The sequence below is a fragment of the Anas platyrhynchos genome, chromosome 14 (assembly GCF_047663525.1).
Source record: "Anas platyrhynchos isolate ZD024472 breed Pekin duck chromosome 14, IASCAAS_PekinDuck_T2T, whole genome shotgun sequence".
NCBI classification, from domain to species: domain Eukaryota; kingdom Metazoa; phylum Chordata; class Aves; order Anseriformes; family Anatidae; genus Anas; species Anas platyrhynchos.
In genome coordinates this window covers 5,806,077-5,818,611 of record NC_092600.1, presented here as the reverse complement: position 1 = coordinate 5,818,611, position 12,535 = coordinate 5,806,077, and the positions used below count along the sequence as shown (strand labels likewise).

The following is a 12,535-nucleotide window of genomic DNA, read 5'->3' as shown; positions in this document are numbered from 1 at the left end:
TATGCCTCTCTCAGCCTCACCTGGTGCCTGTGGCACGCTGTGACCCCACAAAACGCCCACCCCCTGCTCCATCACACCCCGCAGACCCCCGCCCGTGCCCCCCAGCCCGGGCTCCGCATGCAGCACCCGCGGCGATGCCTGGGCAGCGCCGTGACCTGCCGAGGCCTCCCGCTCTGTAAATAGTGTCAAGGTTAGAGCGAGGGATTCATTGGGGCCATAAATGTTTATGGCAGGCCCTCCCCGCTCCCCAGCCGCCACAGCCTGAACTTTCCTTCAGCGATGCTTTTATGGCCGGCCTCTAATCATTAACCCGGGGACTAGCGGGGGTGCTTTGCGGCACGGTCGCGCTGCCAGAGCTCCCCAGGCCCAGAGAAGGGATCCGAGGGGGAAAAATAGGGCCAAAACCTGCCAGGAGGGGCTCTGGGGTGTGCTCAGCATCCCCAGCATGGGGACGTGGGTGGCTCTGCGTGGGTGCCCTGGTGACACGGCCATGCTGGAGAAGCCTCGTGCCAGGGTTTGCCCTGGAGTTAGCAACCCAGAGAGAATCAGGGCATAATCCCAGCATAATCCCTATTTTTTTTTCCTGTTTATCCTGGGTTTTGGCACTTACCTGACCAGGATGGCGATGTGCAGGACAAAACCCTGGGGGTCTGTGCCCCCCATGCCCGGCAGCCCCCCTGGTTGTGCCCTTCCTGCTCCCATGTGAGCTCCTCTCCCTGGCAGGAGGCACGCTGGGGGAGGCAGCATCCCACTGCCCCTCTCTTGCCCCCCAATAACTCCCAGGCTGTGTCACACACTGCTTTTTAATGCAGAACTGATGGCACACGGGGAAGGCGCACACAGCAGCAGGGCAATGGGGACTGGCAGCATCAGGGCTGAGCACCCGCAAGTTCCCCAACACCCTCCAGACCAGCAGCTACCCCAAAATCCCACCTGGGCATCAAAACCCAGCCCTTCACCTTCCCCCGGGGCAGCAGAGGAGCTACAGCAGCTCGCCCCCAGACCCAAGCAACACCCAGGGCTGGGGACATCCCTTGGATACCCCCAGGGATGGACACGGGTCCTCCTTTGGCACGGGGGCCAGGTGAGACCTGTCCATGATCTCCTGCGTCTGTGGGGGTCAATCAGCCTCTTCCCATCCTTCAGCTTTTCCAGCCCTGCCACCATGGGGACCTACAAGCTCAGAATACCCCCAGCCAGCTTGTTTAGGAAGCATTTTTTCAGTTCTCACTCTTTTTTTGACTGCCCATTTATTAGGTCAGGTTTCATCAGCAGGACACCGACGCGCCCCGGTTTTGCTGGAGTACCTCTGAGAGCACTGACACGCGCCTTCCTCAGGGCATGGAGGATACTAAAATCCTTCCTTACACCTCTTTGTGGGGTACTGGAGTTAAATACACGTTAGCAGAGAACGGACAAACTCAGCGGGCTGCTGCCCCTGCACCCAGCATCCCTGCACCCAGAAACTGGGCTGGGGGGATGGGGGCAGCCCGGTCACCTACACAGACACCATCACACGAACGCACGGATTCATTACACAGCTCGCAACACTGACACTAACACCTTGGGGGGGCCGGGATGGTGGCAGGGGGGCCAACAGGGGCAGCAGCTCCCCAAAGCCCCCCCCGCTGCCCCGAGCCGGCCTGAAGTGCCGAAGTGCAACCAGTGCAAAGCCGGGGGGTCAGCCCCGCATCGGGGGTCCCCTCACATCATGGACTCCTCCTCCTCCTCCTCCTCGATCTCCCGGTCCACCTCGACGGCTGTGTTCTCGTAGCTGGTGATGCCCCCGTACTTGCGCATGTGGACCATCAGCGGCTTGGGGGACTGGCTGCCGGCCAGGCTGGCCACGTAGGCACCCGTGCGGTTCTCCTCCAGCGATGGCCCCCAGTCCATGGTGGGGCGGCTGGCTTGCTGGAAACGCTGCGAGGGGACGGGCAGAGGGAGCAGGGCGCACATCACTACAATCCCTGCTGTCACCCTCATGGGATGGGCAGAGTGCCCGGTGAGGGTGGGATTGGGATTTGGGGAGAGGCAGCTCCGTATCGGCGCCCTGCCGTGGTTTGGGGAGGTGTCCTGGTCTGTAGGGGGTGCTGGGGAGGGCTTGTAGGGGCTGGGGGCTGTTGATCCCCCTAGGTGAGGGGACAGCGTGCAGCTAGGTGGCTCCTGGCCGTGTCACCGTGCCCCGGCTCCTGCCTGCGAGGGCTGCAGCCTGGGGAGGGCAGCAAGCTCTGCGGCACTGTGGGGAGCAGCCCGGGGAGAGCAGCAAAGCCAAGTGAGCTGGGGAGGCTGCAAGCAGCCAGCGGCTCCACGGCGCATCCCAGGACCAAGCCTTTCAGCAGAGAAACCCCCCCACGGTGCTTGGGGTGCCCCCATACTGCTGCTCCCCCAAAACAAAGCCCCCCACACCCGTGCCTACCCAACACGAGGGACCCCATCTTTGCACCCTGCAGGCAGCAAACCACTGGAGAGCCCCGGCCAGGCTTGGGATGACCCCCCCCAACATTTCTGGGGTGCTCTGGGGCCTCCTACCTCCCACAGCGTCCCCTCTTCTCGGAGCACGGCCACCAGCATGCCCGCGGGGATCATCAGGCAGGAGAAGAGCCCCATGAGGATGCCCAAGGCCTCAGCTCAGGCGGGGAAGCGGTAGGCGCCGTACTCGGAGGGCTGGTACTTGATGATGTTGTACACCAGCAGCGCCTGCGGGGGGGAGGCAAAGTCAGCACAGAGCCCTCGGGAGGTCTCAAACCCATGGAGACCTCCCAGCGGGAGCAGGGTGGTCCCCAGGCAAGGTGGAGGCCAGCAGGAGAGGCCGGCAGAGCGATGTGGCACAAGGGGAGGTCACCCAGGGGTGCTGGCACCACGCAGCACCACGAGCCCTGCGGTTACCATCATCGTGGCCGGGGACAGGACCATCCAGCACGCCCTGAAATAAGGTCCTGGTTTGAAGCCCAGCATCATGTGGATGTCTCGGCAGAACCTCTTTATGCCTGGGGGATGGAGAGGGACAAGGGCTCGGCTCTGCCCCACAGCCGGGTGCCCGCAGCAGGCCGTGCCCCGTGCCCCCCTGGGGACAGACCCCATACCATAGACACGTGTCACCACCAGGCAGGTGGCGATCACCACCACCATGAGCCCAAAGCCGGCGCTGTAGTCATCCAGTAGGACCAGCCAGTACATCCCGCCCTGTGGAACAAGGCACCAGTGGCTGGCATTGCCGGGACCAGCGTCCCCATAAAATCACGTCCTCCTGCCCCCCTAAGCGTTCCCTAAAATGAGCCCCTCCTTATCCCTGATGTACCCATCCCCACGCCTCACCTCTGTGGTGAGGATCAGCCCCATCAGGAAGAGGGCAATGCAGATGACAGCTGAGAAAGAAGCTTTCTTTGGCCGCAGGTAGTAGGGAAATTCGTCCGTCACTGCCGTCACGATGGTCTCCATGAAGGCAAACTGCACGGAAAGGACAAGAGGGACCCCTGAGCCCCCCCCAGGGCTGCCTGGTGCCACCGCTGGCTCGGGGGGCTCTGCTCTCACCTGGCTGTCCAGGCCCAAGGTTAGCAGCATGAAGAAGAAGAGGAAGGACCAGAACGGAGACAGGGGGAGCATCGTCATGGCCTGGGGGTACACCACAAAAGCCAGCCCAGGACCTAGGGGAGGCAAAGGGCAGCGCGGTGAAAAGGGTTTGTCGGGCACCTCCCCAAAACCCAGGCACAGGAGGGCACTGGGAGCCTGCGGGAAGGCAGCCAGGGAGGGAAATGCAGGCAGAGAAGGAATTTCCCATCCCAGGTCCTTGCTCTGGCAGCTGGAGATGGAGATGGAGATGGAGATGGAGGAGCTGCCCCTTCCCAGCCCCGGCTGCCCCAGGCAGAGGATGAGGGAGGAAGACTCCTCTTCAGCCTCACCTGCTTTGGCCACTTGGTTGACAGGGACCCCGAGCTCCTGGGACATGTATCCCAGAACGGAGAAGATGGCAAACCCCGCCAGGATGCTGGTGACGGCGTTGCCCAGGGTGACTATGAAGGTGTCCCTAGGGAGGACAAAGCAGATGCTCTCAACCTGCCTTTCCCTATACCTCACCGGGCTGGTACTTCCCAGGGGCAGCAGGACCTGTGTCTAATGACATGGGTCACACCGTGGGGCTCCTGCCAAGCTTGTTTTCCCCAGGAGAAGGGGAAAGATGCCCAGATGTGCAGCACCCAAAGTCCCCTTTTTGCTGGTGGTGCTGGGGGCAGGCCCAGCAGGCACAGCTGCAGCCTCACACACCCCCAGCCACCAGCACCTGCAGCCCAAAACTCCCACACCAGCTGCTGTCTCTTGATATTTAGGAGGTTTTTCTTCCACCAAACCCTCGAATCCCCCCGCAGCCTGGGTGAGCTTTAGCAGAGGGTATCTGGCTCCCACCTGTAGATGTTCTGATGGAAGGTGTTGTACGAGGCGAAGGTGAGCAGGCCCCCAAAGCCTACCCCCAGGGAGTAGAAAATCTGCAGGGCTGCCTCAATCCACACCTGGGGGGGGGGGGGGAAACGGAGCTGAGCAGAGCAAGGTTTGGGAAGCCCCCTGAGGACTTTGGGTCAGGGGATGGCCAGAAAAGCCACCCGAGTGAGGGCTCTGCCTCTGCCGCGTGCTGGAGGGGGCAGGAGGAGGTTTGGGTTTGTGTCTTGGGCAGACTGCAGAAAATCCTGCTCACCTTGGAAGACAGCAAGTGGTCAAACTGGGGCGTGAGGTAAAAGCGGATCCCCTTCCAGGCCCCCTCCAGCGTCACGCCGCGAACGAGCAGCATCACCAGGATGAGGTAGGGGAAGGTGGCGGTGAAGTACACGACCTGCGGGAGCACGGGGGTGTCTGGGGAGCTGGGGGCAACACCCAGCACCTCACCCCCTGTAACCCCATCCCGGGACGGGACACCCCAGCACCCAGCACCCCTCTGCAGTGCCGGGGTCCTGGGGATGCAGCAGGGCCAGCAGCACCAGTGTCTGGGTGTGCGAGTTGTGCCCAAAGCAGGCTGTGTCCTGCTGCTGTGCGCACGGGTCTCACTTCCCCATGTGCAAAGACGTGGGTGGGCATGGCTGTAGATCCCCAACGGGACCGCCCAGCCCTTACCTTGCCGGAGGATTTGACTCCCTTTAAGATGCACAGGTACACGATGGTCCAGGAAAGGAGCAGGCACAGACACAGGTTCCAGCGGATCCTCCCGGGATCCCCGATCCCGGAGCTCCCTTGGATGTGCAGAACATAGCGGCTAGGGCCAAAGGAGAGCCGATGGTGAGCAGCCACTGCTCATCCACCGAGTGCCAGAGACCCTCTCTGATCCCAGACAGAGGGGTCCCATCGCTGCGCCCACGAGCGCGGGCACCCACGAGCTGCTCAGCACAGCCCCTTCGCCCCCAGCCTGTCCCCAGAGGGACACCCACCCCGTCCCCCCTTGGGCCAGGCTCGGTACCTCCAGTACTCCTCGCTGGGGCTGACGGTGTTGGAGGTGTTGACGGGGAAGGTGGCGTTCCCCGCCTTGAGGACGTGGTGGTCCAGGCACAGCTCGGTGTTCCACCAGTTGCCGCAGTGCTGCCAGGGCAAGTCGCTTGTGAGGGATGCAAAGAGGTAGAAGAGAACGTAAGCAATGATCATATTGTAGTAAATGGCCACCAGGGAGACGATGAGGATCGTGCCCATGCCAACGCCTGGAGGAAGGAGAGGGTAAAGAAGGAGTGAGCCATCTCTCCGCGTCAGAGCACTTCCACGACCAGGGGCACTCTCTGGGATCCAGCAGCCTGGTGGTTAACCAGCTCCAGGCCAGAGGTTCCCCTCCTGGGGGAACCCCTCCGTGCCCCCAAACATGCCCAAATTGTTGACCTGTTGCATTTTACGCAGGGTTTCACTCCAGCTCCGTGTCAGGAGTAAAAGCGTTGGGGCTGACCTTTTCCTGAAGGTCTCCACCTCTTACCTTTGCCTTCAGCAGCCACCGCGCGGCTTCCACGCTGTGTTTTGCACACTGGTTTAATTGCTTTCAGGTAATTTCTAGAGCTGATCATCGCATCCAGAGCCTCTGCAGACTGGGAGATCTTACACACAGCTGGCACCTACTGCAATGACCAACCCCGAAGTCCAGCCTGCTCCACCTTCCCCCAGGGCTTAACCTCTGCTGCTAACGGGAGCTTGGAGGATTTGGGATTTGGGGCCGACACTGCTGGTCCACGTCCTCCTCAAGGGGCTCGGGTAGGAGCCCGGCAGAGGCTCTGGGTTCCACGCACGCACCTTTAAAGAGAGGGCTGATCTTCCAGACAGCCAGCGGCCCCAGGCTGGAGAACTGCCCCAGCGACAGCTCCATGAAGAAGATGGGGATCCCGCAGATGGCCAGCATGATGAAGTAAGGAACCAGGAAAGCTCCTGCGAGAAGTTAAAAAAAAAAAAAAAAAAACGCACACAAAAAAAAAACAAACACAACAAACAAACAACTAAAATTAGCACAGTGCCAACACCTAAAGCAAGGATTTGGAAGGAAATCGTTCTCGCCACAACCTCCCACTGCCTTCCTCACGAGGAATATTAACGGGGCAGCAAGGGGCAGCACGCAGCCCCCCGCACCATTGCCCACCCCAGCCCCACATCCCCAGGGCAACCTGCCCTTAGTGCAGGGGAAGGGGCTGTGATCACGCCTTGCCTCGTTTCCCCCCCCACACACACAGACACTTTTTCCTCCTTGGATCTTTCACAACCGCCACAAAATCCTCCGGTTATTATTGCAAGTGGCAAGCAGCTGCTCTGGGAAGTGTGCACCGAGCACTTTGTGCCGTCGCCGCTGGGTTCTTGCATTGCAAAGGGGTCCATTTGGGGTCACATCCCACCAGCCCAGCCCAGCGAGGGTACCTCCTCCGTTGGTGTAAGCCCTGTAGGGGAACCTCCAGACGTTGCCGAGCCCCACGCAGTACCCGATGCAGGAGAGGAGGAAATCCAGGCGGCCCGTCCAGTTCCCTCTGTCCTCGGGGCACTCGGAGCCCAGGTCCCCGTCGGGGCTGCTGGGGCTCACCAGGAGCTCCGGTGTCACCGGCTGGAAGAGAGAGGGAGCAGGGGATGGGAGAGGCTGGGAAAGCAGCCGTCTCCATGTCCCTGAGGTCAAAGGATCCTAGGGAATGAGCCCATGGGGTGAGGCTGAGGGACAGGGGCGTGGATTTGGAGGGATCAGCCAGGAGCTGTGCGTCCCCCTGCACGCAGACCTCCATCCCCCAGGGGATGTGCTCTGGCTGGGGAGCAGAGCCCAGCACGCTCCCTGCCACCGGACAAGATGACACAGTGCCTTCCTCCTCCTCTTCTTCCTCCTCCTCCTCCTCCTCCTGCTCTCCGGCCAGCCCTGGGGATGCTGCTGCCAGTTCCCATGGAGACAGGAGCGGAGCAGTGATGGTGATGGCTGCGTGCTCCCCCCAGCACCGCTCGCAGACCCCTCGAGGGGCAGGAAACTTCCCCATACCAGCCTGAAACACTCACCCCGAGAAAAGACCTCGCACCAAAACCCAGCCCCAGCTGCAGAAGCCGCCCCTAAATGCCCATCCCTGCTGGATGTCACCATCACAGGGCAAGGGCCGGAGGAAAAGCATCAGAAACACAGGCTGCAAAGTGAAACCGCGACCCAAATATAACGCTGGAGCTACAAAACCTCCCTGCCACCTGGCAGCCCTCCTGCAGTGCCTTAACGGGGCTCTCCGACGTAGCGACTCCCCCAAAACGTGGCCGTGCTGCTAATTAGCCCGGCACCTGCAGAGACCTGTGCTTGTGATGGACAAACAGCCCTGCAGCATCCCTCCTGGACGTGCCAGCTGCCGAGCCCTGCTTTCACCGAGGGCCCTGCCAGGAGGGCAGAGGGGTGACAGGGGTGGCTTGACCCCCCCGTCACTAAAACCTGGTCTATTAGACTTAAAATAAATTACACAATGTGATATTTAAGGATTCCAGCCCATCTCTGCCCCAAATAACAACGAGCCACACACCGTGCTGATTCAGGTGGAAACCTCACGCAGCGCCTCGATTTTTTTTAGGCTCCTTTTTTTTTAGGCCCTTTTTTTTTAGGCTCCCTTTCAGCCCGTGTCCTAGCGGGGCTTTTCCTTCTGATGCTCTAGCGCTTTCCACGCTGCCATCTTCCAGACCGCGCTCCCGTCTCGCGGCTACCAACAGACGGGGACCAGCAGCTCCCTTGGCAACAGCATCCTCCCCCTGCACGGCACCGCCACCAGATGCTCCCAGCCCAGCAAAGGTCACCGAGGAGAAGGAGCTCTCCAAGCGCCGAGGAGGATGAGAGCTGGCTTCCCCGAGGAAATTTCCCCGTGCTAATTATTTCCCCGCAAGCCGCTTTGCCGAAGCCGCTACCACACTCGGTTGGCACAGGGCTGGATCTAGAAAGGCAGCCAGATTCGAGCTGTTTTTTTTTCATCGTGTTTTGCCTAAACTCGTACTTGGCAGCGTGGGGCTGTTTTGTCCGCGGGCGCCAAGCTGGGAGAGATGCCACCCGAAGGCAGATTTCTCCCCTGCGGCTCCGTGCGAGCACAGCGCGTCTGTGAGGCGTGAGTCACTTCGGATTAGTCGGAGGTGCGTGTTCATCTCTTTAAGAACAGGAATAAAAGCCACCAAAAAGAATTAATTAGGATGCAGAATGGCTTAGGAAGTGCAATAAATCTGAGTCTGAGCAGTGGGAAGAGCCCCGGGGGCTGTGCTCGCCCTGCGTGCCCCAGCTCCGGGGTCACGGCGCAAGCCAGGAGAGGGAGCGAGCCTTGCTGTCGGTGGCCACAGGTGGCTGAGGCCGAAACAAACTCATTGCAGGGATGCCCGGAGCACGGGGAGCGTGCACAGCTCTGGTGACACCCACTGGGTGCCCCCCAGGACCCCAGCAGAGGGCAGAGGCTGGGATGGGGCAGCCCAAAGCCGGGCTCCTGCCCTGTCCTCCACCCTCACCAAATAGCCCTCCAAGCAAACAAGCACTCGCTTCAAACAACAGCCACTGGGCTCTTCTGGAAATGCTCTTAGCAGAGCCCTGAGCAGCAGCAGTGGTGAGGGAAACGACCCGAGACATCTGCTGCTCATCCCAGCTGATCACTGCGGGACTAAACAAAATCCTGAAAAAATGTTAAACGGGATCACCAGCGGCAGAGGAATTCTTTCAAGTGTCTCAGAAAACCTTTCCAAGGGGCAAAGGGAACTTTTAATGGACCTTGCAGTCGCCAAGTGAGCTGAACAAGCAATTTGTAGGGCAGAGGAGAGGAAAGAGCTGCCTCCAAACAGCAGCGGGGACAGGTAGGCAACCTCAGGCTGCTGGCTTGCACCAGGCCAGTGCTGGTCCTAGGGATTTCCTGGCAGGGACACAGCTCTGCTGGGCTCTCATCCCTGAAGGCTGGGCACAGGTTGGAGCCCTCCTCATTTTGCCTTCAGCAGCATGGGCTGGCAGAGCAAAGAGGAGAAAGGCAAAGCCCGAGGGGTTCGTGGCACCCAGGGTGCCCGGGATGCTCCAGGGAGCACGGAGCCGCTGGCAGCAGCAGTGTGTCCCCCCACGGGACCTGGGGACAATTTGGGGCTCAGCCCCTGGTGCAGGGGCAGCTGGGGACCCACCGAGAGGAGCAGGAGTGGAGGCAGAGCCTGGCACGGGGGAAGCCTGAAAGCTGCCTTTAAAAAGGGTTCCCAGCAGGATTTCCAGCTCTGCCAGCCCGCAGGGGGCACGAGGGGAGTTCAGGGTGCAGCACCACCCTGACCCCTATAAACCCTGCAGGGAAGGAGGTGATCCCAGCTGCGGAGAGGTACTGCCCAGCCCCGTGTACTCACCCCATGGAGGGGGGACACCCCAAACCCTCCCGAGCACCCTCAACCTCCCCGTGCCCGGGCAGCCCCAGGCTGTCGGGAGCAGCATCCCCAGGAGCAGCCCCATGGGGAGCTGGTGCTGAGCACCCACCCGCGGTCCCCCGGGGCAGCCTGGCCGTGAATCACCTGCAGGCAGGGCAGGGATGGGAGAAGCATCCCTCCAAGCAGGCAACAGGTCCTGAAAAAACGATCGGGATGCCCCAAATCCTCCCCGTTTGCAATCTGTGTGAGGGTGCCAGGGCCGAGCCGTGCGCCCATGGGTGCCAGCACCCGCTGCCCGCGCTCCCCGAGCTCCGCGAGCGGCTCTCACCTTGCGGAGATGCTGCTGCCGAATCTTCTTCATCCCCCAATCCTGTTGCTATGCGCTCCCCGCTCCGACACTTGGTTCTCTCTGGCTCCGCAGACCAGACGGCCTCTCCGGAGGCAGGGAGGGAGAAGAGGGAGAGGGCGAAGCGATGGCGGGCAGGGAGGGGTGCCGAGCTCCTCCCGGCGCCGCCGATGGAGGCGGGGGGCACGGGGGGACACGGCCCCGCGGGAGAGGAGCTGGCGGCAAAGGTTTTGCCTGGAGTTGGGGATGGCTGCGTGCTGAGCAGGCAGGGAGGGAGGGGACGGCTCTTGGCAGGCTGGGGAAGGGCTGTCTGTCAAATGAGCCCCTGCTGGGGGGGGGTCTGAGCCCTCAGCCCCCTCCAGGGCAGCGAGGAGGAGCGGGTGCTGCTTTACGCACGCCACGGATGTGTCAGGTCCCATGGGTGCCCTGCTGCTGGGCGCCCGGTGCTCCCACATGTCCCAGGGGGTGGTGGCAGCAGAGCAGGTGCCAGAAGCGCCCAGCAGCTTTCTGGCTGGCCCCACGCTGGTTTTCCTTCTGGCAGGGTGCAGCTGGAGCCTGAGCAGCTCCAAAGTGCCTTGTGGTCATGCTGTCAGTGAGCCCAGAGCACAGGGCAGGGGATGCTCAGCAGCCCTCGGTCCCTTTGGGCAGGACCAGTGCATCCCAGTGCGCCTGGGGCAGGTCCCAGTGGGGACAGCAGTGGGACCTGCTGTCCTAAAAGCAAAGGTAAAGGGGGCTTTTCTCCCTCGTGCTCAGCCAAATCCCCAGTGAGAGGGCAAGGAGCTGATTTCTGGCTCCTTCACCCACTGCTGCGGTGAGAAATGTCCCCAGCTTTGCTCAGCTGTAAGGCTCAGCAGGGGGCTCTGGGGCTGGGGGGGGGACAGGGCTGGAACCGAGGCCCCACATCTCCCCAAAACCTACTGGACGTCCTGTTTCTACAGCCCGTCAAACACTTCTGAATAATTTCCCCAAAAAGGAAAGAGATCACGGGCATAGAGACATTTCTGCAAAGCCCAGCGCTGGTGAAGCGCCTCAGCGTTTGCACAGCGGGTCTTTGAGAGCTAACATTTACCTGGGATTCCCGGGGGGGATGGAGGAAGGAACAAACTGCACGATCCAACAAACATCTCCTTTATTCACAGACTCGCAGTTTCCTCAAAAAAAAAAAAAAAAAAAAAGGCTTTTGGGAAGTCACCGAGCTGGGTTTTCCTTGTCATGGTCTTATCCATCCCTTCTCCCTCTCCTGGGATGCGTGGGGAAAGCCGAGCCCAGCTGCCTGGGCTGGTGGCCCAGGGCCATATCTCGCTGTCCTAGCCTCGCCCTTCCTGCTCGGGGCAGCGATGCTTTGTTTGCCTTTGGTGCCCGTGCCATCTGAATCAGCCTTTTCCCTCCGGATCCACCTAGGGAGAAGTGTCCCGCGGGGGCAGGCTGGTGGCAGCTTGTTACAGCTGCCCCAGCCCCGTGTCGCCCTGCACAAACAGCCCAGCCCTCCGCGGGCACCCTCCGAGCCTCCTTCTTCCAATCTCTAGGGCAGAGGGCTGGTGTTACCCCCAAATTGCACTGATACTGCTGCCTGTGGGATGCTCTGTGCCTGGAGCTCCATTTTGGGGTTCAGCTGGTGCTGCTGTGCTAGGGCCACCAGCTCTCCATCCCCTGGGCCAGCAGGGTGTAGATACACATTGTGGGCACCCGGGGTGCTCCAGCTCCTCATTTCAGAGCTGACTCAAGCCTGGCACCACCCCAAAGCCACCCGGAGACCCATCCTGTGCCACAGCACCTGTGAGAGGCAGCAGGAACCAGGGGGGAGATCCCAGGAGGAGCAGCCTGCCCTGGGGACCCCAGCAACCCCAGGGGACCTCAGGCAGAGGTGGCACTGCACTGCCGTGCCCAGTCCCCAGGATCTGGCACTGGGGAGCGCACGCACCTCTCCAGCCCGATGCCGTGCCTGATGGGCACCACTGGGAAGGGAAAAAGCAGCCCCCTGGTATGAGGAAGCCCCCTGCCCACCCTGCTCGCAGCCCAGCAGTGCCTGGGGAGGTGCCTGGCAGCAGGACGGGGCCGTGCCCGGATCTGCTCCGTAGGGCACGGGGAAGGCAGCAGCCGCTGTGGTGCTCCCGTTCGTCAGCACCGGGAAGCGTGCCACGCCGGAGGCTGCTGCGCTGCCAGCCACCTGCTGTGCGTGGCCTTATTTTGAGGATTATTGCAAGATTTCTCCAAGGAGGGGTGCGGCCAGGCAGCGGGAGCCAGTGGGAAGCGCAGAGGAAGAAGTGGGAAGAAACCGCGGGGGCTTGCTGGGGACAGTCCCCAGGGTCCCTCGGCAGTGCCACCCACTGTCCCCATAAAGCTGCGGTGCTGTGTGGGGCTGTGCAACCCCAAAGGCGG

At 61.6% G+C, this 12,535-nt stretch overlaps 1 protein-coding gene across 1 annotated transcript; it reads right to left on the bottom strand.

Moving 5' to 3' along the window:
• Window positions 1-1,076: 1,076 nt before the first annotated feature.
• Window positions 1,077-10,444, bottom strand: SLC6A7 (solute carrier family 6 member 7). Its single transcript, XM_038186678.2, has 14 exons — window positions 10,139-10,444; window positions 6,859-7,039; window positions 6,247-6,378; window positions 5,438-5,672; window positions 5,098-5,236; window positions 4,685-4,819; window positions 4,399-4,502; window positions 3,900-4,024; window positions 3,532-3,644; window positions 3,316-3,447; window positions 3,084-3,183; window positions 2,887-2,987; window positions 2,530-2,697; window positions 1,077-1,920 (listed from the first exon to the last, which is right to left on the bottom strand). The coding sequence occupies exons 1-13, from the start codon at window positions 10,169-10,171 to the stop codon at window positions 2,629-2,631; spliced, it is 1,599 nt and encodes a 532-aa protein (XP_038042606.2). The 5' UTR covers window positions 10,172-10,444; the 3' UTR covers window positions 1,077-1,920; window positions 2,530-2,628.
• Between the last annotated feature and the right edge of the window lie 2,091 nt (window positions 10,445-12,535).

What these genes read in the sequence shown, in the direction of transcription:
- SLC6A7 (XM_038186678.2), bottom strand. Translation starts at nt 10,171, where the DNA reads ATGAAGAAGATTCGGCAGCAGCATCTCCGCAAG. An exon ending in GGCTTACACCAACGGAGGAG is followed by an intron (nt 6,379 to 6,858) that starts GTACCCTCGCTG and finishes AACTTCTCGCAG; the next exon opens with GAGCTTTCCTGGTTCCTTAC. An exon ending in TGTCCCCGGCCACGATGATG is followed by an intron (nt 2,698 to 2,886) that starts GTAACCGCAGGG and finishes TCCCCCCCGCAG; the next exon opens with GCGCTGCTGGTGTACAACAT.